Source organism: Panthera onca, chromosome C1 (genome assembly GCF_046562875.1).
Source record: "Panthera onca isolate mPanOnc1 chromosome C1, mPanOnc1 haplotype 2, whole genome shotgun sequence".
NCBI classification, from domain to species: Eukaryota; Metazoa; Chordata; class Mammalia; order Carnivora; family Felidae; genus Panthera; species Panthera onca.
Genome location: NC_138346.1, coordinates 141,881,722 through 141,904,297, shown reverse-complemented (window position 1 = coordinate 141,904,297; position 22,576 = coordinate 141,881,722). Strand labels below are relative to the sequence as shown.

At 45.4% G+C, this 22,576-nt stretch overlaps 1 protein-coding gene, 1 long non-coding RNA gene and 1 other non-coding gene across 9 annotated transcripts in view; 2 read left to right on the top strand and 1 right to left on the bottom strand.

The window, feature by feature from the left end:
- Positions 1–10,133: 10,133 nt before the first annotated feature.
- Positions 10,134–15,458, bottom strand: LOC132673815 (uncharacterized). The gene is made up of 3 exons (XR_009608211.2): positions 15,355–15,458; positions 11,734–11,855; positions 10,134–10,927 (listed from the first exon to the last, which is right to left on the bottom strand). It is a non-coding gene; the product is annotated as an uncharacterized LOC132673815 (long non-coding RNA).
- A 28-nt stretch (positions 15,459–15,486) lies between these two features.
- Positions 15,487–22,576, top strand: part of LOC144617225 (uncharacterized) — a 25,154-nt gene continuing 18,064 nt past the window's right edge. For 2 of the 7 annotated variants that reach the window (XR_013557494.1, XR_013557493.1), the window contains exons 1-3: positions 15,847–15,943; positions 21,477–21,548; positions 22,306–22,576. Coding sequence is in view for 3 of the 7 variants with exons in the window: in XM_078451646.2 (XP_078307772.1) it covers positions 15,698–15,840; positions 21,477–21,548; positions 22,306–22,414 (324 nt within the window). In the remaining 4 variants the exon portion in view is untranslated. The other 5 variants (XM_078451648.1, XM_078451647.1, XR_013557492.1 and 2 more) reach the window with 5 other exon arrangements.
- On the top strand, positions 16,301–16,385 carry TRNAR-UCU (transfer RNA arginine (anticodon UCU)). Its single transcript is given in 2 exon segments — positions 16,301–16,337; positions 16,350–16,385. It is a non-coding gene; the product is annotated as a tRNA-Arg (tRNA).

The window sequence follows — 22,576 nt, the reverse complement described above, 5'->3', positions numbered from 1 at the left end:
TCACCGTAGTGTAACTCCTTCTCAGGAACAAACAGAAGGATAGAGTTCATGTTTTCTCGTGACCATATGCCCCAAGCAATACTTTGAAATAAACGATGCTGCAATTTCCAGTTTTGTTTTAATTGGTAATTCATAAAATCCTTTAGAAACCCAAACCGTTTAAACAACCAATTGATGGTAATACTGATGGCATTTAAGCTGTTGTCAGCTTAGTTCTTGATTGACAACGTCAAAACCACCACCATAGCTAGGGTCACAATAACTCAGGAATGCAAAAAAAATGAAGACAGAACAAAATGAACCCCCTCCCCGCCCCCTGCAAACTATCTCAGCTATAATTATACAAACAGGTAGTAACTTGTATTTTACTGAAGTCCGGAAACTGCCTTGAGGGGCAGGTGAGCAAACAGTACATTAAGAAAACCAAAAAAGTTATAATAATAAAACTAGTTTGTCTGTCCTGAGCCTAGGAGGGCAATACCTTCCTGATTGCTCCACAACATTTACTCTTTGGCCATCTGTTTTCCTGGTCCCTTCACATCCTGTGTTAGTAATCCCTGCTGTGACTTTATGGTAACTCAGGGTGTCTTAACTAGCTGGGCTGTGTACCTGGGCTAAGAGTCTACTGTTACAACTTTGTGTCTCCAGAACCAAATTGCCTGGACGTGTATCCCAATTCTGCCACTTCCTAGCTATGATCTGAGCAGGCTGCTTATCCACTCAGGGCCCCAGTTTCCTCATCTGTAAAAAAGGGATAATAGTACTATCAATCATTCATCAACTATTTATTGAGGACCTATATGCCAGGCATTATTCTAGGTGCTGGGAACAAAACAAATACATCAGGAGGCTTACATTTTAGTGGAGAAACAGACAAGTAATGAAGTAAACATATAGTATGTCAAAGAGTGAGAAGTGCCATGGATGGGCATAAAATGGGTTGGTGAAGAACTGTGGTTTTTATTTTAAGTTTATTTATTTATTTTGAGAGAGAGAGGAAGGGAGACCATGTGCATGCATGTGTGCACGAGCAGGGGAGAGAGGGAGAGAGAGAGAGAGAGAGAGAGAATCCTAAGCAGGCATTGTACTATCAGTGCAGAGCCTGATGCGGGACTCAAACCCACAGACCGTGAGATCAGGACCAAAGCCGAAACCAAGAGGTGGGTGTCTAACCAACTGAACCACCCAGGTACCCAGAGGAACTGTGGTTATTAAACAACATGGTAAAATGACCTTGGAACATAGACCCTTAAGATTCTGTGATTAAATTATCAAATGAATTAAGCACTTCAACTGTGCTTGGTACATGGCAAGTGGTACATTTTTGTTAGATATGAGGTATTATCAATGTATGTTAGATTTTTTTGTACATGTCCATGTTGTACGACTGCTAACCAATTTATACCTGTCTGCTATGACTAAGCCACTTGCAAAGGAGCAGTTTCTAACTCAACCTGGAGGCAGCAATCAAGGAAGGCTTTTGGGAATGTGCGTGCTTGATCAGGGTGGTGATTGACCAAGAATTGGCTGGGAGAACAAGGCGGGGAGGGCCAGGGACAGTATGGGCAAAGGTACTGAGTCACTAGAGAACAAAGAGGGTTCAGATCATCACAATGCTTTGATATGGCTCCAGAAAGACACTTGGGTGTTGTTGATAAAGATAAGACCAAAGGAGCAGGCAGGGACCAGCTCATGAAGTGCCTTTGATGTCCTGCTACATAGATTGAGCAGGGGGAGTCATCTGTAACAGACATCTGTGGCCACCTACCCACCAACCAGTCACCACTCACCCTTTTCTCCTTAACTAACAGAACCCCTTTCTGTGGTCACAATCCCTACTCCCCGCATGGTCCTGTGCTTCTCAGAGACAACCATGGAAATGCCATTCCCTTGCCAGTGATTTAGGAGACCCACAAGTCCTGAGGGCAAGTCTGCTGGGGGCCCTGGGAAGGCTTTCCTCCCTGTCGTACACAGAGACAAAGACTTTCCTCCCAGATACACAGGGACAAAGTGCCTCTTCTGCTGCTGGGTGTGGAGGTGCCTGCATGCAGCAGGCATTGTGCATACCTTAAGGGATCCAGCCTGGGAATGGCACAGCAGAAGGGAAGCACTGGGGCTCCCAGACCTGGAACCACTGAATTCGTCTATGGGGAGCCCCTTCCTCAGGTTTCTTGTTGGGTGAGATGATGGGTGTCTTTTGGCCACGCCGGTTTAGTCAGGGCTTTCTAGCTCTTAGAAGTCACGTGATGACATTAGCATTTAGTAAGGCTTCCTCTAGGAGTACAGAAAGGTGAGTGAGGGGAAGACACCAGCAGAAGGAATCCAAGTTAGGAGGCAGCCGTGTCTCCTTCTGGAAGGGTCCACTCTCAGAAGCCTTTCTTTTTCACCCTTGAAAGGATTGTTGACTATCTTGGAAATAGTGAAAAGAAAAGAATGCAAAAAAGTATTACAAAACCAAGTAGTGACCCACAAAAGGACCGACTATGTTTCTGCTCCGTTCTGTCGCCACCAGAGTTAAGAAGACCTGGTTCTAGTCAGCCTCCATCTGGTTGGGAAGTGAAGAACCAAAGAGTTTGCTTAACATACCTACAGGACCCGCTTATTGTTCACCTATCTATCACCTCTGACTAGAACGTAATCTAGAATGTAAACTAGAATCCAAGAGATAGAGACTTTGTCTTGTTTGCTGTCTTAGTAGACAGTCAACAAATGTTTGTCAAATGACCAAATGAACCCCGGGCCATCATGCCAGGCATGGCCCACGCGGCCTGGCCAACTGCACCCCCTGCCTCCTACGTACTCCGTGCCTCCAGTGCCCCTGCACTAGCCCCGGGAACTGTCTCCACCAGTATGTTTAGGACTCCCAAAGAATAAAATAGTATAGACAGAAATAACTTCTTTCCACATTTTCTCTCAGAATTCCCAGTGCTGCTACCCCGGTCTCTGTGAGGTGAGGTTTGGCAGGAGCCTGTGTTTTTCCTCAGCTGGCCAGGAGGCGGAGGCTGACTCCCTCAGCTAAGGGGAGGGCAGAGCATTCCGATGGAGAGGGCTGGATGGGGCTGGACTCCACCATGGAGGCTAAGTGGGGGGTTATACCCTCCAGACCTCTGATGACAACTCTCCCTGTCAGAAGAATCACTTACCAGGAACCAGCCACTCTTCTCTCTCCTGAAGGCCTCCCTCACTCTTGCTTAGATGCACCATCCTTCACCCCTTTGTTCTTCTGCCTCCTCCTGGCAAGGGTCCTCTTCCTCTCTTGGCGGCCCTCTTTCCCTCCTACTCTGCTTCCTGGCTTTATTCCTCTCAGCTTTCCCGTCACACTAACCTCTTTGTCTTCTCTCATTGCTCAAATGACTTCTTTCTTTTTACCCCACCCCCACCCCCCCGCCGATCTGTAAGCCCATAGCTGCCTGCCGGGGTCTTTCCTCCTCTTCATTTCTTCGGTCTCATCAAAAAAGCCACCTAATCTGGATTTAAAGTTTCCTACTGGGCAGGTGGTTCTGTGTGCCCAGGTGGTCTGAGGCAGACTCTGTGCGAGAGGCAGCTTTGCAAGGCTTGGCTGTGAGCCACACACACCTGAGTTTTGTTCCCAGACATACCCTCCCTCACCTCCTCACAAGTACTGACGGAGACCTCTCAGTGGGGTTTAGTCAGCTCTGGGACGGATTCCCCGGGCAACGTATAAGTGGATGGCATTGTTTCAACACCCAAGGTCAAGTCAGGGAACCAGTACACACAAAACTCCACTCCATAATACAAGATAAAATATTTGAGTGCTAAATGTGTGTCCCCAAGCCAACCTCAGGGCTACAGTCTCACTTCCAAGGCCATCACTGCTGGGCCTCCACCTAAGCTGGCAGCTCACCACAGGCGGCCTGAACTCTGGGACTCATCTTGCCCCACCGCACTGCTTTGCTTTCAGGAGCTAAGTAGCAGCCTCTGTGGGCAGATTCTCCTTCCTACCTGCAGGGAGGTAAGGCATTTTGCAGGTTTAAGCTCCTCCCTGGTAGAGAAAAGCAACCAAGGCAAAAGTTAAGGTCTCTTCAGAGAGAGAACCAGAGGTCATCCAGCAGGAGGCAGTAATATTTCTTTTGTGAAAAGCAAACAAGGCCATGCTCCCTGCCTTTCTGCATTCTCTGCCTGCCCCTTCTGGTGGAGATTCAGGATGGCCCTTTTCACTATCCTCAGCTCAGCCTCCCTCCTTCCCCAGGGCCAAAGCTTTGGAATCAGCAGCCACTGGCTGGGCACTTCCACGTGAAGCAGAGCAGAGGCATTTAGAGGGCATGCAACATGAGTGAAGCTTGTTTGGCCCTCCTTACCCCATTTCTGTTCTGGGCAACTCAGCCTACTTGGCCCCTCTAAATCTGTGCCTACTTTGGGTTTCAGCCAGAGCATGTTTCTGCCCTTGTTTGCCCCCATGGCAGCCTTTCTTGGTGTCCCAGACCACAGTTCCAGCCCAGTGGAACCATTGCTGGGTTTTGGAGGGATTCATTTTTCAAAGAGAAAAGCTTTCAAAGAGAAAGAGAAATCTCTAACTTAACTCATAGAAGGAGCTCAGTAAACATGAGCTGAATTTGGTGGAGAATGGAAGGAAAGAAGGAAGGAAGGAAGGAAGGAAGGAAGGAAGGAAGGAGAGGAGGGAAGGAAGGTAGGAAGGGAAGAGGGAGGGAGGGAGGGAGGGAGAAGGAAAGAAGTTCTGGAAGGGAGGGAGGGAGGGGAGGAGGAAGAAGGGAAGGAAAGCAGGGAAGGAAGGGAGGGAAGGTGGGGAGGGAGGGAAGGTGGGGAGGAGGGAGAAGTCTGCTATCTCGAGTGCCCTGCCATGGGAAGAACCTCAGAGCCAGAGCTTCTAAAAGGTCCAAAGCTGGGTGTCTGGGGTGGGCGGAGGCAGTGGAGAGACAGAGCAGAAGGAACCATCTCCTGCAAGAAGGCAGGCCAAGGGCTGGGCACTCTGTCTGCCCCAGAGCTCCTCTGCCTAGGTCCTGAGGACCCCAGGGGCCACACCCCTTGTCTACACTCCTGCTCTCTCTTCTACCTGAGCTGCTCCTTCCTCTCCTATTCATGCTTCCCATTCCTACTCCTTCAAGACTGGCTACAAATGTCCTGTGAGACTTCCCACTATCCCTTCCCTGTCCCAGTGGCCAGGACTCTTCCTCCTGGGCTGGCCATCAGCCTTGCTCACATTCTCGGAGTAGTGCCTGACCGAACATATTTGTTTCTATGTCTCTCCCCTTCACAGCTTTGCTTATCCATGTACACATCTATGCCTCGTTCATCCCAGAATCGGCTCCTCAGTGACGGAGAGAGACCTGGCTCCCCAGGGCTGCCAGGTAGCTCCCAGGCCAGCGAGGTAGGAGCAGACTTAATGAGGAGTTACGAGATGGTGACTGTTTTGAAAAGGAGGGCCAGGGTGCTGTGGGAGAATGTAAGAAGGGGGTGTGTTCAGTCGGGCTGGGGCGGGGCAGTCAGGGATGGTCTCCCTGACCATTTAAGCTGAAACATGCAGAATGAGGGGGTCCAGAGAGAGGAAGGGGTGTGCGTGTGTGTGTGTGTGTGTGTGTGTGTGTGTGTGAGAGAGAGAGAGAGAGAGAGAGAGAGAGAGAGAGAGAGAGATGGGGGTAGGGTCCCAGTTCACACTGAGCATGTGCATGTGCAAAATCTCGCCAGGGAAGGAGACAGTGCTCCAGGCGGGAGGAACCCAAGCACAGCCATGCAGCCAGGAGGGAAATAGGCTGGAGAGTTAGGTAGGAAAAGATCAGGACACACTGGGAAAGCCATGTTCACTGCCAGCTCCGGAAAGGGAGGGCCTTATTTGTTTTTGTATTCTTGGGGCCCTGCAGAGTAACAGGTGCTCAAGAAGCACTTATCGAAAAAACAAAGAAATGAAAACACTTTAACTAGGGAAACAGAATTTAAACAGGATACGGAGATATGACAAGTGAAACAAAACCTCTCTCAAAGCCAGCTGTGCCACGATGAGAGCCATTTTGACCTTTAACTAGGAGACCAGGAAGCACCCCATCCTTCTGACTGACGCAAAGACAGGTTTGTAATGAGCACATGTGGCATGATTTGAGTTGGTCAGATGTAGCAAGATACATGTGCCAGCTAACCAAAGCAGGCCTATCTGGAGCCAGTGGGGAGAATCTAAGTGACATCTGCCAGGCGGGGACTTCACGCGGCAGGGAAGTCTGGCAGACAGAGACCCAGCCAGGGGCTGTCTTGATGCCACTCATCAGAGAGGGGCTTTCTCTGCTGCACCCTGCAGTCTTGCAGCTCCAAAGATTTGAAGCATTTTAGAGCGAGGGAGGAGTCTAGGGGCCATCTGGTCGGCCCCTCGTTTTACAGAGGAAGACACTGAAGCCAGAGAGGTTGAGTGACTTACCTCCACCCTGGCTCTCAGGCCTCCGGGTTCTACATCTGGGCCTCTTAGAAGCACATCTAATAGGAAGAAAGGAGGGGGAGAGGAGAGCAGGAGAGGAGGGCTGGAGGCATGAAAGGAGAGAAGGAGGAGACTGTGCCAGGGCCATCTGGTTGGAACTAAAAGGGCAAGCAGGGGAGGGGTAGACTAGGAAACATTGCTTGTAACGTGCTCCTATCCCTATTTAGGCAACATGTTGAAAGGCAATAAGAGAGAACCCAATATTTGTCTCTCAGAGGAAGGCTTATCTCTGGGAGGAGAGTGCCCACCTCATAGATCCTGGGTGCCACTGGCTGCAGCTGGGACCATACATCCTCCTTCTTAAGGCTGTTCCATCCTTAGCCAGTAGGTAGGAGCTGGGATCTGGGACCCACCAGTCAAGTTTATCTGAGTCCTCACACTTGCATTATCTCCCATACCTCTCATCTCTTTCCTTCTAGTAGAACTGAGTTTTAGCTGGCGCATGGCTGTCTGGAATAAAGACTACATTTCCCAACTCCTCGTAACTGAGTTGCCTCTGTGACTAAGTTCTGATCAATGGTATGTGAGCAAGGGATCAGGTGCGGCCTCAGAAAGTCAGCAGTGGTTCTCTATCTGGAGAGATGGTGCCCTCAGGGGACATTTGGCAATGTCTGGGGACATTTTTGTTTGTCACACCTGGGAAGGAGGAAGTCAACACTGGCATCTAGTGCATAGAGACCAAGGATGCTGCTTAACATCCTACAATGCACAGGAGAGCCCCTACAATAATGAATTATCTGACCCCAAATGCCAGTGGTACCAAGACTGAGAAATCCTATCTCAAAAGGAGAGAGCATGCTCATCTCACTCCTTCCTCTATACTACTGACTGGAGTGTAGACATGAAGCCTGGAGTCTGAACTGCCATCTTTGATCATGAGGTAGAAGCCACATGTTGAGGATGATGAAGCAGGAAGAGAAAAGGAGTCTGGATCCCTGATGATCCCCAAACTGCCATATCAGCTATGGACAGCTCTCTTCCAGATTTCTCTACCTACAAGTTAATAAAGTTCTAGTTCACTTAAGCCTCTGTTGCTTTGGTTTTCTGTCACTTACAGCTGAACTTAATTAATATACCTTCCCCTCTTGCTCCTTTTTCATTCCTATCAACTATGGGAGCCTCTGTTCACCTAGCCCTTGTTCCTGGTCTCTCCTCCCTTTGTATTCCTTTGTTGCTCCCAGGTTTCACCCCCAGATTTACCTGACAGCTATATTCATTCATTCTCAGTTTGATTTACTTTGAATTCTGACATCTGCTCCAAGAGCCATCTTGTTGCAGCTCTGAGACTATCAGGTTCTGCTCCTTCCAGATTCCCAGTCAATCAGGCTCTAATCAGTCCTATGAATCAGCCATAACATTTAGATTCTAAACATTTCTTTGTAACCCACTTTGCAACATGGAGCCACATTCTCCCAGACTAGGCACTATCTGTAATGACCAGCATATAATGGGTGCCAGTACAGCTGAGTAGAAGCTTGACCAAAGGAATAGACCCCGACCCTTACTCCATACAGGCACTACCAACTGGGTATCAGCCCTGGTCATATTGTACCTGAAGAATTCATCCATCCATCCATCTATCCATCCATGCATCCATTTATTCAACACCTGCATGAGTCATGTTCAAGGCTCTCGCATGGAATCTGTTATGACAATACCCTGGAGGTCTTTCTATTTATCATTATTATTTACCCACAGGCTTAAAAATGACAAACCCTTGGCTACCAAGTAGGATCACCCAGAAAAACAGAGGGGAATAGCTGCACCTCTCTTTATCCCTTTGTGGCTCCCCTTTGCTAGCATTGAAGAACTTGGTATTCATTAGCCCTTTCCTTTCTGGGAATTTAAAGTCTGCTACTGAAGAGCTGAGAAAAAAGTCATGGTGACCCCACCACTATAAAAATGAATTCAGTTTTACAGTCAGAGTCAGGGATCCAAAAGTAAATCATTTGTATTCAAGAGCAAATATTCCAGAACAAGGAGGAAAATTCAGCCAGCTTACTTGCTATTGCTTGAGATTGTCCACCTGACATCTTGAGAATATAATAAAATGCATAGAACAAATCATTTCAAGGGGAAAGTGGGCAAGGACTAAAGAAAAGTAAAACAAGGAACATCCCTGTGCGCCTCTGTAGCCTTCAGATGAACTGGGATAAATTATGAATCTAGTCCCAAATTTCTGAGTCATGACTGTAAATCTGATGTGAGGGTGGAAACTTCCAGCTCAGCCAAAATAATTTAGTGTGAGAAGAACAAAGGTGAATCATTTTAACTGTCTTCCTTTTCAGAGTATTTGTTGGTTGAAGTAGAAGAGCAAGAATATGGCTGTCATATTAAAAAGGGGCAAGAAGTAATGTTCTGGATGCTATGGAAGCCAACTTCTGTGATGGACGCCAATATTCCCACCTCCAGGTATTCACACCACTGTGTAGTCTCCTCCCACATTGTATTAGAGTTGGTCCATGTGACCAGTAGAATACAGTGGAAGTGATGGTATGTGATCTCTGAGGCTAGGTCATAAAAAAATATGTGGCTTACACCTTTCTCTCTCTCACTCTTAGATTATTCACTATGGGGGATGTAGCCCCGTGGAGGGGTCTGTGGCAAAGAACTGAGGCCTCCTGCCAACTGCCACAGGAGTGTGTCATCTTGGAAGCAGATTCTCTAGCCCCAGTCAAACCTTCAGATAACTACAACCCCAAACAACCTCATGAGAGACCCTGAGTGTAAACCATTTGGCATATGCTCCCTGACCCATAGAAATTGTGAGGTAATAACTTTTTATTGTTTTAAACTGCTAAGGTCTAGGGTAATACATTGTTGGTGGTGGTGGTTTTGTTTTTTGTTTTTTTTTTAATTTTAGAGAGAGAGCCTGAGAGGAGAAGAGGGGCAGAGAGAAAGAGAGAGAGAGAATCTCAAGCAGGCTCCATGCTTAGCATGGAGCATGACATGGGGCTTGATCCCATGACCCTGATATCATGACCTGAACCAAAACCAAGAGTCAGACACTCAACTGACTGAGCTACCCAGGAGCCCCAATAGACAATTATTATATCCTTTAATGTCATGTCAGTGTGTTAGAAGTTCAGTTAATTCCCATGACAATCTTGTGAAATAGAAATTATTTTCTCCATCTTTGAAGTGTGAAAATTCAGAGAGGTAATTTCCTAGGGTTGTACAACTGCCTCCAAAGCCCACTAAGCCACGCTGCCTCACTTAGCCAAGCCTCTCAGGCTTTCTCCCTCCTCCCACCGACTTGCAGAGATGAGCCAGGCTGTCCTACAGACAGGGTTTAATGATGGTATTATATGATCATAGGGTGGCGGTAGATGAAGATTTGAAAAGTACCTCTGCCTACAAAAATGTTATTCTTTCACACTTGGTGGAGACAAGGTGAAGCAAATGGCATTCTAAAGCAATGACAAATAAATGAAATAACTAAAAAATGGACAAGATGGGGTGCCTGGGCAGGTCAGTCAATTGAGCATCCAGCTCTTGATTTTGGCTCAGGTCATGATCCCAGGGTCATTGGATAGATCCTCGAGTTAGGATCTGTGCTGAGCATGGAGCCTTCTTGAGATTCTCTCTCCCCCGCTCTGCCCCTCTCCTGCTCGTGTGCTCTAAATAAATAAATAAATAAATAAATAAATAAATAATGCTTCTAATTAGAATCAGTACTCTGATGCCAAATAACAAGACTCCCATTGAGACAAAGGGTTGTTGGGGTCACTTGGGGGTCTATGACAGACATGCCATGGGGAAAGAGCTGAGACCCTAAAAGCTTGGACACCTCTGCCTGGAAGATTTCCTTCTCACTCATAAGCCTTGTCCCTCAGTCTGACTCAGGAGAAAGGCAGCCTGGAGTGATTCTTCTGCCAATCTTGGAATGGACTCAACCCAGGTTCTGTTGGACGTCATTAACAACATACCTTTCCTTCCCCAATTCCCCACACAGTGGGAAGTAAAAGGGCATAATTTCCTCCGAGCTGATGTTTTGGGCCAATAAATCAGATTAGTCCTGAACTTTCTGATGTAGTTTTGAGATCTCCTTGAGAATTTAAATTAATGCTGATAACAGAAGCCCAAGTGGACTAATGAGAATCTGAATACCTAAATCCCAAACCAGTGCTTTTCAAACTTTAATGCAAATGAATCACCTGGCGGATCTTATTAAAATACAGATTATGGTTTCACCCACCCCAGCTCATCCTCTCCTTGCCCCACAAACTACCCCCACACATACCCCAAGCCACATATTGCATCCTGTGAGCCTTCTTTGCCCCCTTGGAAAAACACCACACTCCACCCGCCCTGAAGAAAAAAAAATGCAGATTCTGATCAGCAGGTCTGGGGAAGGTCTGAGACCTTGCATTTCTGTCCATCTTACAGGCTCTGCTGATGCTCCTGGGCCATGGTCATCACTGTAGTAGGAATGGGCAGAAAGCATTTGTTCTCATACTTGGCTGCATATGAAAATCACCTGAGGAGCTAAAACAAAACAAAACAAAACAAAACAAAACACAACACAACTAGTGCGGAGCCCCGCATTTAGCCATGCTCAATGCGTAAAAGAACAAATGTGCTATCTGCAGGCGCAAAGCCTGACCAAACCCAGACTAGGGTCAGGCTTGGCCTTTGTCCAGCCATCTCAACAGCAGATGGTGACTGCCACCTGCAGGATGGTCCTACATCCTTCCTGAGCTCTGCTCTGCTTAGAAACCTGCTCAGCAACCCAGTCAACCCAGCCACAAGGTCCAGAGCTGGCTCTGCCTTCCTCAGAACATGAATACCTGCTTCTACCCCACTTTCCCTTTGTGAATAGGCCCCCCTCCCCCGAACACCAGCCTACTTGTCTGAGATTTTCAACCAGCATTTCCCAAGCCCTTCCCTTTGAGGGCTCAATCATGTTCCATTTATCTTCAGCTGTGATTCTCGTCCTCTTGAGAATGGGCTGATGGCACAGAACCACGGAACTGACCCACACTTGACTTTGTCACTAGCACCCTGAACCCCAGTGACCTACTCTACCAGCACCAAGGCCAAATTAGCTGCAACCAAGGCCAAGTTAGCTTGACCCTTTTTCACACCATGCATTGGACTGCTCAGCCTCTACCATTTTCCCAGACTGGTCTTCTTCATCACATCCCCCAGGCTGTATGCTAATCCCTGCCAGTATCCCTGAGCACAAATTGGCCGTAGGTTAGAGAATGTTTTCATATGTGGCCTTCCTCCCTAATTCCCTCTCTCTGGATGAAATCTCTCTCCCCTAAAGTCCCGTTCCGCCTGTACCTCACCTGGAGACCTCTTGAGCCAGCATCACAGTTGGTTGTGTATCTGTGTTCATTTCAATTAGGCTTATAAACCAGGCACATGTCTTTTTTCTTTGGATCTCATGTAGACCCTCAATCATCACTTGCTGAAGAGATGAAGCAGCATAGGAAAACACCAAGTATGCATTTAATGAAATGCATACCCTTTGACCCTTGCCCCACACCCCCATTCAGCCTGCACGCCACCTCCTAAATCATTTTCTAAAGCCCAGTCATTCTAAAGCACACACCAAAAGAACCTAGTAGCTCCCCATTGCCTGTTGCATTACATCCACATTCCTCATCCTGAACCAGGCCTGCCCAGGCTGCTTTGTCACACTTGGCCTCAATCCTACCTGTCCAACCTAATCTCCCAACACATTTAACTCCTCACCCCCCATGGTACTTCTGTAAGGGCCTATTTGTCCCTCTTTTCTGTCCTAATGTCTATATTTCTTCATCTTGGAAAATCTTATTGTCTTTTCCTTATTCCCATCTTGCCACCTATGTAGTTTGGTTATTGGTCTAGCTAATACTTCCGTGCTAAGATTTTTTAGGATGAAAAGGGCCATCATTTAAATGTTGAGGGATTTTGTCTGGCAAAAAGTTTTCGTTTTGGAAAACCATGCGGTTGCACAAGTAGAAATAAGAATCCACTCAAGGTTCTTTGAGACAGAACTGAGGAAATCATGAAGCTGAAGGTAAATGTTTCCAGCTTTCAGACTGAGAAGCTGGGTGTTCTGTTTGGTAACAGACATGATGTCTACAGTCCAGTAGGAGCTGGGTCATGGGTTGTGACAAATTTAGCTGATGCTGTATCTGAACTCTGGTTTGTTCCTTTAGGCTGTGGCTTTTTTTTTTTTTTCTTAATTGAGAGTTTCTTGCTAATAATAACAGCAAACACTTGTTACACACTTACCATGTGCCAGGCCTGAGATAAACCCTTGCAAGGATTAATTTCTGCAATCCTCAAAACAACTTTGGGACTTTTTCAGATGAGGAAAGAAAGGCTCTGGGAAGTTGAGGATTATGTCTTTCAAATCAGAGTCAGAGCCAGGATGTGAACACCAGGAGTGTGACTTTATAGTCTGTGCTCCAAACCTCAGCATCTTTACTTTTTTTAAAAAATCTCATCCTTCTAAAACTTCTAATTGGGGTATGCTTATAATTAATATAGTAGTACATACTTATTATTTGGGAGTGGAAACTGAAAAACCTTACACTGGCAGGGGTGCCCATCACACTTTGCCATTTGTTTTCATATGCTGTGCTGCATTATTTGCGTATTGCTTCATTGTCATTGGTCACATTTCTCCCAAGGAATTGGGTCTCCTTGGATTGTGTCTTAAACTTCCACTCTGTCTCCCACAGTAGACCCAGGTATATCCTCCCTAAACACTCCATGAACTGAGTTAAATCCATACTCCAATGACCTTCTCCCTCTGAAGCAAAGCAAAGCTAGCGAAAATACACAACACTATAGATTTCTAGGCCTTCTGGGGGAGGCTAGAGCTACTAGTAAGCACTGCAAATAGAACAACATAGTAACTTAAAAATAATTCTGCTGTACAAACATGAAAAGTGTGACTGCAGTCTCCCAGGGATGGATTTGAACTTTAAAACACCAAAATGAAGTTCTATTTAATTTAGGGCTTTGCTGTTCAGGAAACTCGAATTGGGTGTGATCAGCCTGAGTGGAGGTGGTTACAGTTCATGCTTTGGCTCCCTCTGTCGGCAGGAAGGAAGAGGTAATTTTTTTTTTTACTTGGAGTATGGCTCCGGTTTTATAATGGCTGCTGTTTACTGTATGTACTGTCTGAAAAAATTCATCTTTTAAAGTTAGGAAAGGCTTAAGACTTAAAACATACTGAATCTTTCTTCTCAGATGGAAACTAAATACACATTTTCATTCCCTTTACGTGCTAACATTACTGTCTCTGAAGCTAGATTCACTATAAAGCGCTTATTAATTGTCATAGAACACACACAGAGCTTGTTCCACTGTGGCTTTCCCAGTCTTCTAACTGTAGGGGGTAAAAAGTGCAACCTCGATTGCTAGCAGAGTTTGTTAGCCTCATTTTCCCACACTGTCTGCTAACCCTGTATCTTGGTAGTGTTTTCCATGACAGGAGAAGGAGCTTTGATCTCAACTAGTAAAAGGAATCAAATATCCAAAATTCTTTGTTTGATTCATCAAGTGGAATAAGGAACACACACATCATCCTCTAGCATGCTGTCTCTTTCCCAATGTCCCCTACGCAGAACTTTTATATATGAGTCTGAATTGTTACTTATGTCAATGACTCATCATTTGAGAGTTGGCACCAACACCTCCAGACAAAATTCCTCTGCAAAGTGTTTCCACAGGGGCACTGAACACCTGTCTCTTCCTCTGTTCCTCCATGTTCAACTCCAAGAACCAGTGAAGACAGATGCCACAAGTGCCTGGTACATTGCAGAGTTCAGTAAAGATTTATGTAAATATGATTTAAAGTCATATTCTATTTTACAGGCTAATTTTGCACATGTAAGAATTCCTTGATGCTTGCAAAGACATATTTTATTTCACTAATCTTTATTAAAGAGGGCATAACAATGTTATACACAAAATGCTTGTTGTCAAGGAATGTTACTTATATTATGGTGGAATGAAACAGGCCTGACAGCAATCAGGGTCCTGCCACTTACTGTTTGGAGAGACAGGCAACCATGGGCCCTCAGAATCCTTGCACACTAAGGATCCTTGCACTAAGATGCAAAAGCCTGCTCACTTGGGCCATTTCTCAGGGTTGTGCTTACAGTGAGCAAACTTGAGGGTGTCTCCCATAGGACAAAGAGCAGTCTTGCTTACTGCTTGCTATAAAATGGTGGGTTCCCCAAGTTTAGCATTTCTCTCCTGTAATGCAATCCATTTTGTGTGCAAGCATCCATCTGGGCCCATCTGCTTCATTCCTGTGAGAATTGGGGTTCGGAACCCAACACAAACATGTTGACACTGCGGCTACTGCTTTTGCTGTAAGTCTTTCATTTATGACCCAGTACTCTCGTGTGCTCTGTCAGCACCCATGAAGCTGTGGCAAGCTAATGTGTTAGCCTGCAAGGAGGGTAAAATCTCAGATTCTTCACAGTTCTTGATACTTACTAGCTGGGTGTCCCTACACAATTAATTTAACCTCTCTTAGTTGCAGTGTCCCTTCTTTCTGAAGGGGACAATAGTAGCTGCCTCATAGCACCGTTGAGGAGTTAACGGTGCTCTTTCCCTCTTTAGAACACTGAGAGACTACTCTGCTTTGATGCCTGATGATGCTAGGCAGGGACGAATGGCGTGAGGCATGGCGTGAGCTGTGGCTGCTGGTGGTTTGGTGCAATGGTGGGCCGAGGACAGACCTGAAGAGCGCGCACAGCTGCAGAGCCGAAATTTCTACGTGGGCGGGGCTCGGAAAGCCGCAAACTGATTGAAGAGGGAGGCCCTGGGGTTTTGTCTGCAGCGGTTGCATAGCAACCACGCAGTATTTACTTAGACTGTCTATTTCAAGTGGCTTCGGGGTCGCGCTGTTGGGGACTACTGGGGCACTGAGCCCCCCCCCCCCCCCCCCCATCACCCACCTGATTCGTGGCGACCACGCCATTCCGAGGAGCCACTGGCTTGGCCGCCTCCCGCCGCCCCGGGAACCCCGCGGCAGCGCTCGGGCGCGCGCCCTCCAGCCGCACGCACCCGCACACGCATGCTCCCGGCGCTCCCACGCGCGCAGCCACCCTCACGGCTGCCGCCCACGCAACCGCGTGGTCTTGAGGCGCGGGCTGGGGGCGGCCGCCCGGCGCCCGCGGACACAGCTCCCGGCCCTCGGACAAGCTCTCAGAGGATGCCAGGCGCGGGGCGCGTCGCCCCCCTCAGTCCACCAGAGCCCGGATACCTCAGAAATTCGGCTCTGGGTCTGTGGGGAGCGAAATGCAACCCAAACCCCGTTTTACCGAACCCTGCGCAAATAAAACACGCACAAGCACGCACACAGACGTCGCCGCGGCCCGCCAGGGAAGAGCCAGGGACCCGGGAGGGGCCGCCGCTCGAGATCGGCGGCTAAAAGGTGCGACGTAAGTGCCCGGCGTTACCGGCCCGGCTTAACGGCGCAACGGCCGGCCTGGTTCCGTGTCGCCGGGGCCAGGGCGGGGCGGGAGCGGCCGCCGGAGAGACCCGGTAGGCGGGGGCGCTCGGGGCAGGAAGGGACCGGGGAGGAAGAGCGAGGGTGTGATTTGTCCTGAGCGGCCAGATACGGCGGCGCCCCGGGTAGGCCCAGGACCCGGCTCTGGCAGCCCTCGGACCGACCGGCTGGGGCCCGGCGGAGTCGCAGGGCTCGGCGACCTCGTGTGAGGCGGCCGCTGGGGAAGGACGGGCGCCTTCGGCTCACGTTTGGTGGCCGCTACCCAGGCTAGCAATACCGTGGTCTCGGCAAGACAGACGGATGGCTGGGGGGACGGCTCAGGGGGCGGTGGGAAGGGCGCGGGGCCGTCGCCTCTGGCTTAACACAGCAGATGCGCGAAGACTCCAACAGGTGGCTCCGTGGCGCAATGGATAGCGCATTGGACTTCTAGAGGCTGAAGGCATTCAAAGGTTCCGGGTTCGAGTCCCGGCGGAGTCGCAGTTTTTCCCGATTTCCCCCCCGAAATTATTTTCTGACCCCATCGTTTCTCTCCCCGTTATTTTTTTCCCTAAACGGTTGAACTTGCCTCTCCATCTCTGCCCTTTCTCCTTCTGCATTGGGCTTCTGCGGCCGTTCCACCTCTAGCCGCTCGCGCCAGTGCGCTCGCCCCCCGCCCCGCTTCCTCAGCTCTGTGGCTCAGGATCTGGGCCCAGCTGACAGCGGAACCTGATCCAGGACCTGGGAGGAACGGCTCCGGCCGGTGGCCCAAGCGAGGCCTCGCCATTTCGGCACAAAGTTGGCCCGGGTCTCGGCTGTTCCGGAGGAGTGTCCCCCACGCTCCTGTGCTGACAACCCCCTAGCTCGGAGCGCGGCGGTGAGCACTAGGGAGGGCGCGGGAAGGATGAGAAAATGGGCCTACACCGTGACCTGCGCTGTGCAGGCTGACTGCCCTTCCAGTCCCGGAGGCTTCAAAATTGTCACGTACCGGAATCCCCAGTAGGATCCTGTCAGAAATGCAGATTCCTGGGCGTAGTTGAGGGCCTCGAATGGAGTCGATTGGGGATGGGGCCCAGGAATCTGCATTTCTGGTAAGAACGCCCGCTCCTCAATCCCAGGATTCCAGTGCTAAGAGGTCCCAGGTCCGTTCTGCCTGTCAGCTCCTCCAGGCAGGGATTGCTATCTTGCATCTCTTCTGACAACTCATAGGTTTGCATGTGATTAGGGTTCCACCTCACTAAATGAAAGTACATCAATGAATGGGCTTTTCAAAATTCACTGTAACAAATTTGATGCAAAAAATTAAAAATCCAAAATTGTCAAAAAAACATACAGAGAAAAGTAAGCGTTGTTGTTCCTATACCTTAGCCTTTCAATTCTCTTTATAAGCTTTATATAAGCTTACAAGCCTTTCAATTCTCTTTATAACCATTAGTGAAAATGGTTTCTTGGAAATATTTTCAAATTTATTTTATGCACATGTCAATTTTTATATCTGTTGTCTCTGTTGATGTTGTTGATATACAATTGGTAGTATGCTACACTTGCTCTTTCACTTAATATAGGTAGACCTGCCTTGTTCCATTGTACATATGTATTGTAATGATTTAACAGTCTTCAGTAGTTGGAAATTCAGGTGTAAATATTTTCCTGTTACAATGCTTCAGTGAACATGCTTGTTCTTACATTGTTGTAGACAAGTGCAAGTATATCTATAGGATAGATTCCTAGGAAGTTGGATTGTTGGGTCAAGGGTTGGTTTGTTCATTCTTTGATAGATATTGCCAAATTGCTCTCCTAGAGATTGTACCCACTTTACTCTCACAGACCCATGTGTTATCAAACAGGTGAAAAATGGTTTCTAGTTGTAGTGTCAATTCATGTCTTTTATTACGAGGGAAAGCTGAGCGTTTTTTCATATGGGGAATGATTTGTATTTCTTTTTTGTTATTTATCTGTTCTTAGGTTTTGTTCATTTTTCTGTTGCATAGTTGGTCATTTTCGTATTGGTTTGTAGTTCTTTACATATTCTGGAAACCAGTCCTTTGTTTATATGTGTTACAGTTATTCTTTCTCAATTGATTTGTCTTTTGATTTCCTATATAGTATTTTATTTTATTGCCTTACAGAAATTCATATATTTGGATTTATCAGTCTTTTCCTTTATGGCTTCTAGGTTTGGGGTTATACTGCACTCAGATTCTTAAATAATTTCATTATGTTTTATTTTAGTGCTTTATCTGGTTTTATTTTTATACTTAAATTTTAATTTCATCCAGAATATACTTTTGTATCAAAGGTAAGGTGGGAATTTCGTCCCAGAATCACTGGTAATGAACACCCTAACTCTTCTTTTCTATACTCATTTATTTGAAATGCCTATTTTATCATTTTCTAAATTTCCACTTGCATTGGGGTGCTTGGATTCTCTATTCTGTTCCATTGATCTGTCTTCATTCTGATTCACCAGAACTGTGCTGTTTTTATGTCTAATGGGGCCAATCCTTTCTCATAACATTTTTTGAAAATTTTTTCCTCAGCTATTCTTGAATTGTTTTTCCCACATAATGTTAATAACTAGCACTTATTTAGCATTTATTATATACCAGGTACTATTCTAAGTGCTTTATGCATTTTAAGGCATTTAATCCTCCTGACAACTCTACCAGGTAGATATTATCCCCTTTCATGGAAGGGGCATCTGAAACAGAGAGGTTAAGTAACTTGACCAGGAATACACAGCTAATAATAAGCAGTATGCCAGGATGGGAACCCAGGAAGCCTGGGTCTTTGGGTAAAACCGTAATTCTGCGTTGCCTTTTCACTTTAGTTACTTGAGCTTTAGTTACAGCTAGTCTGGTTCTAATCTTAGGAGATATTTGTATTGGAGTCATGTTATATATAGATTAATATAGGGAGAATTGAACTGATTATGTTGAATCTTACTATTTAAGAGCAGAAAGGAGGGAAAAAAGAACACCTATGCCTTTCCATTTGTTCAGTTGCTTTTCAGGAGTATATAAAAGTTTTCTATTATATATCTTGAATTATTTGTTAACTTTATTCCTACTTTATCCTTTTTGTTGGAGTCTTTTATTCCATTATGTTTTCTAAGTGATTATTGTTTGTATATAAGAAGGCTTTCGATATTTTAAATAATAAATTTATATGTAGCCATCTTAATTGAACTGTTTTACTATTTAAAATGGCTTTTCAGTTCCAAACCATGGGATACCACTTCACATCCACTAGGATGGCTGGAATAAAAAAGACAGACAATAACACACGTTGGCAAGGATGTGGAGAAGTGGGGATGTAAAATGGTGGTATCTTTTTGGAAAAAAGTTTGGCAGTGAGTCAAAAATTTGTACAGAGTTACTATAGAACCTATCAATCTCACTCATAGAGAAGTGAAACCTGTGTTAACACAGAAATTTGTACGATTGTTCATAGCAGCATTATGCTTAATAGACAAAAAGTAGAAACAACCCAAATGTCCATCAAGTGATGAGTGGATAAACAAAATATGGTGTATCCATACAGTGGAATATTATTATCCAGCAATAAAAAGGAATGAAATAGTGATTCATGTTGCAACATCGATAAATCTTGAAAACATTCTGCCAAGTAAAAGAAACTAGTCATATAAGACCACATATTATATTATTGCATTTAAACAAAATATTCAAAATAGGCAAATCTATTGAGACAGGAAGTAAATTAGTTATTGCTAAGTGCTGGGGATAAGGGGAATATGAAGTGACTGCTAATGGGTATTTAATGGGATTTTTTGGGAGTGATAAAAATGTTTTGGAATGAGTGATGACAATTGCTCAACTCTGAATATACAAAATCCCAGCAAGCTACACATTTTAAAGGGGTGAACGTTATGGTATGTGAATTATATCTCACTTTTTTAAAAGGAAAAGTTTTTTCAGTTAACTACATTGTGGTTTTTGGAAATCTATCACCCACAAATAATTATAGTATTATCTTTCTGTTTTTTATGCCTCATTATTATTTCTCTTGTAATAGCATCTGCTAGTATCTCTTGAAAATGTTCATTTTTGTGATAATGGTGACAGTAGACTGAGTCGTCCTGTTTCCGATCATTATAGGAATGCTTCTCCACTAAGCATGATGCTAGCTTTTGGGGTTGGCGTGCACACACACACCTATTTAAGAGCACACACACACTTTATCACATTAAGAAACTATACCTAGTTGTCAGTAATCTGTGGAGATTTTTCTCCTTTGATCTATAATATTGTGCAGTATATTGAGAGATTTTCTAATATTCAACCCTTCTTGCATTCCTGAAGTGAATCCTACTTGGTTGTGATGTGTATTTATTTTGGTATTCTAGTATTTTGCAGTTTTTGCATATTTAGAAAGATTGACATTTGTTTATATACCATAAATGCAGCATTATTTAGAATGGCCCCAAACTGGAAATGACCTAGATGTCTATCAATAGTGAAGTGTTTGAAAACAAACAGAAGCAGTCTCCTAAATACACAGAATGAACTGGTGGTTGTTGGGGGTGGGAGGATGGGCGATAAATAGGTAAAGGATGTTAAGAGGTACCAACGTCAGCTATAAAATAAGTCACAGGGATGAAAAGTACAGCACAAGGAATATAGTCAATATTGTATTAACTTTGTATGGTGACAGATGGTAACTACACCTATTATGGTGAGTATTGCTTAATGTATGGAATTGTCAAATCACCATATTGTACACCTGAAACTAATCTATGCCAACTATACTTCAATTGAAAAATTTAAAAAACAATTTAACTGTTTGAAGCAAGTATGGTAGAGCCATATAATTGAATACAATGCAGACCTTTACAAAACGAGGAAGATTTATGTATACTATGGAAAAATATCCAAGATTATATGAAGAAAGCCAATATGAAAATGAGCATGTTTAATATGATTCTCTTGGGCTAAATAATGCTAATAATAATAGTAATAATGTGTATTACTGTGGTTGTATGTGCGTAGAAAATTTCTGGAATCATATGCAGTTAACAATGCTGGAGCAGGAAGAACAGTGATATGGGGGGGGGGGGTGGGCCTTCTTTTTTTATATCTCATTGTAATGTTTGAATTTTTTCATATGAAGTCTATCTTATCCTTGTAACAAAAAAGTTAAGTTTTGAAAGGGTAAAGCAAAAGAAAAAACAACAAAAACAAAACCTAATGTTAATGATGAAGGGGAAAAAAAACATTTTGTCTGTTCCCTAGATCACTTTCATATAGGCAGCCTTGTGATACTACTTGTCCATTAAAGATTTTCTGAACTTCATCCAACATTTATTGACTACTTACATTTTACTATATGCTGGATCTCAGGCATAAGTACACTGTTTAGGAGCTCCTCCTGTTAAGAGTGGAGAAACATGTAAACAAAGTATCTCTTTACAGTGATTCCAGCAGGCACTGTGTCCTGAAGGTCTTATACAAACATGTTAAGGACTGTGGACTTGACAGAAAAGGTAGTGAGTGGGAAACCACTGAACAGCTTTTTAGGTAGGAAGCAGTGTGACTATTCAATGTGTGCTTTCTGTCCCCACTCTGGCTATAGTGTGGATATCTGGCTGGAACAGTGCAGGACTGGAAGCTGGAAGACCAGTTCAAGGGACTTTGAGTTGTTTAGGTACGAAAATGATGGAGGCTGGGGCGCCTGGGTGAGTCAGTCAGTTGAGCATCCGACTTCGGCTCCGGTCATGATCTTGTGGTCTGTGAGTTCAAGCCCTGTGTCAGGCTCTGTGCTGACAGCTCAGAGCCTGGAACCTGCTTTGGATTCTGTGCCTCCCTCTCTCGCCCCTCCCCCACTCATGCGCGCACGCGCGCGCTCTGTCAAAAATAAATAAACTTAAAAAAAAAAAAACGATGGAGGCTGGAACTAGGGGTGGTGTGGGGAGAAACCCAGAACACAGGCATTTGATGGATAGGCAAAGAATGAGGTTTTCAAAGAGTCCAAGAAAGGGTAGCCAGAGAAGTAGGAAGAAAACTAGGAGGAAGTATTCTCTCCAAGAATTGATGGAGCAAGGTGCCTCTAGAGAAGGGAGTCAAGAGGAAAAGGCAAACGTCTAGCAGTTTTCCAGACAACTGCTTATGCCAACCAGTTTAGCCCTCACCATTTAATTACTCCCCAGATCCTAGCAAGTAATGATTATCCCCGTTTTACAGATGAGAAAATTAAGATGCAAAGATTTTAATTCTTAAACTTGCATCTTAAATTAAGATGCAAAGATCATCAGGAATAAGATGAAAAGAGTAGCCTAGAGATGATGGGAAAATATCTGCTCTTCTAAGGCAGGTAGGAAGAGAGGGGGATACAAGCATGAAGGTCAAGGGAAAACCAAAGGTGTTCATTTTTGAAGACCTATTTTCTTTGTGCTCTTTTCCAGCTCTGCCCCACACACCCAGGACTCCAGGAAGGTATTGACAAAGAAGGAGTTGCCTGAAGGGGTGGAGACACTCTCATCCTACTGCTGCCTGTGGTCCATAAAGACTTGAAAGACCAGAGGCCGGGAGTGGTTTCATTCAGCTTCCTCCTGATCTGGGGTTCTCCATCTTAATATAAAATATTAAGAAATATTTTATAATCTCATTCATCCTCAATTTGATTTATATTCTTGAGTACTAGCATAAAGAACCACGTAGGAAAGACATACAAAG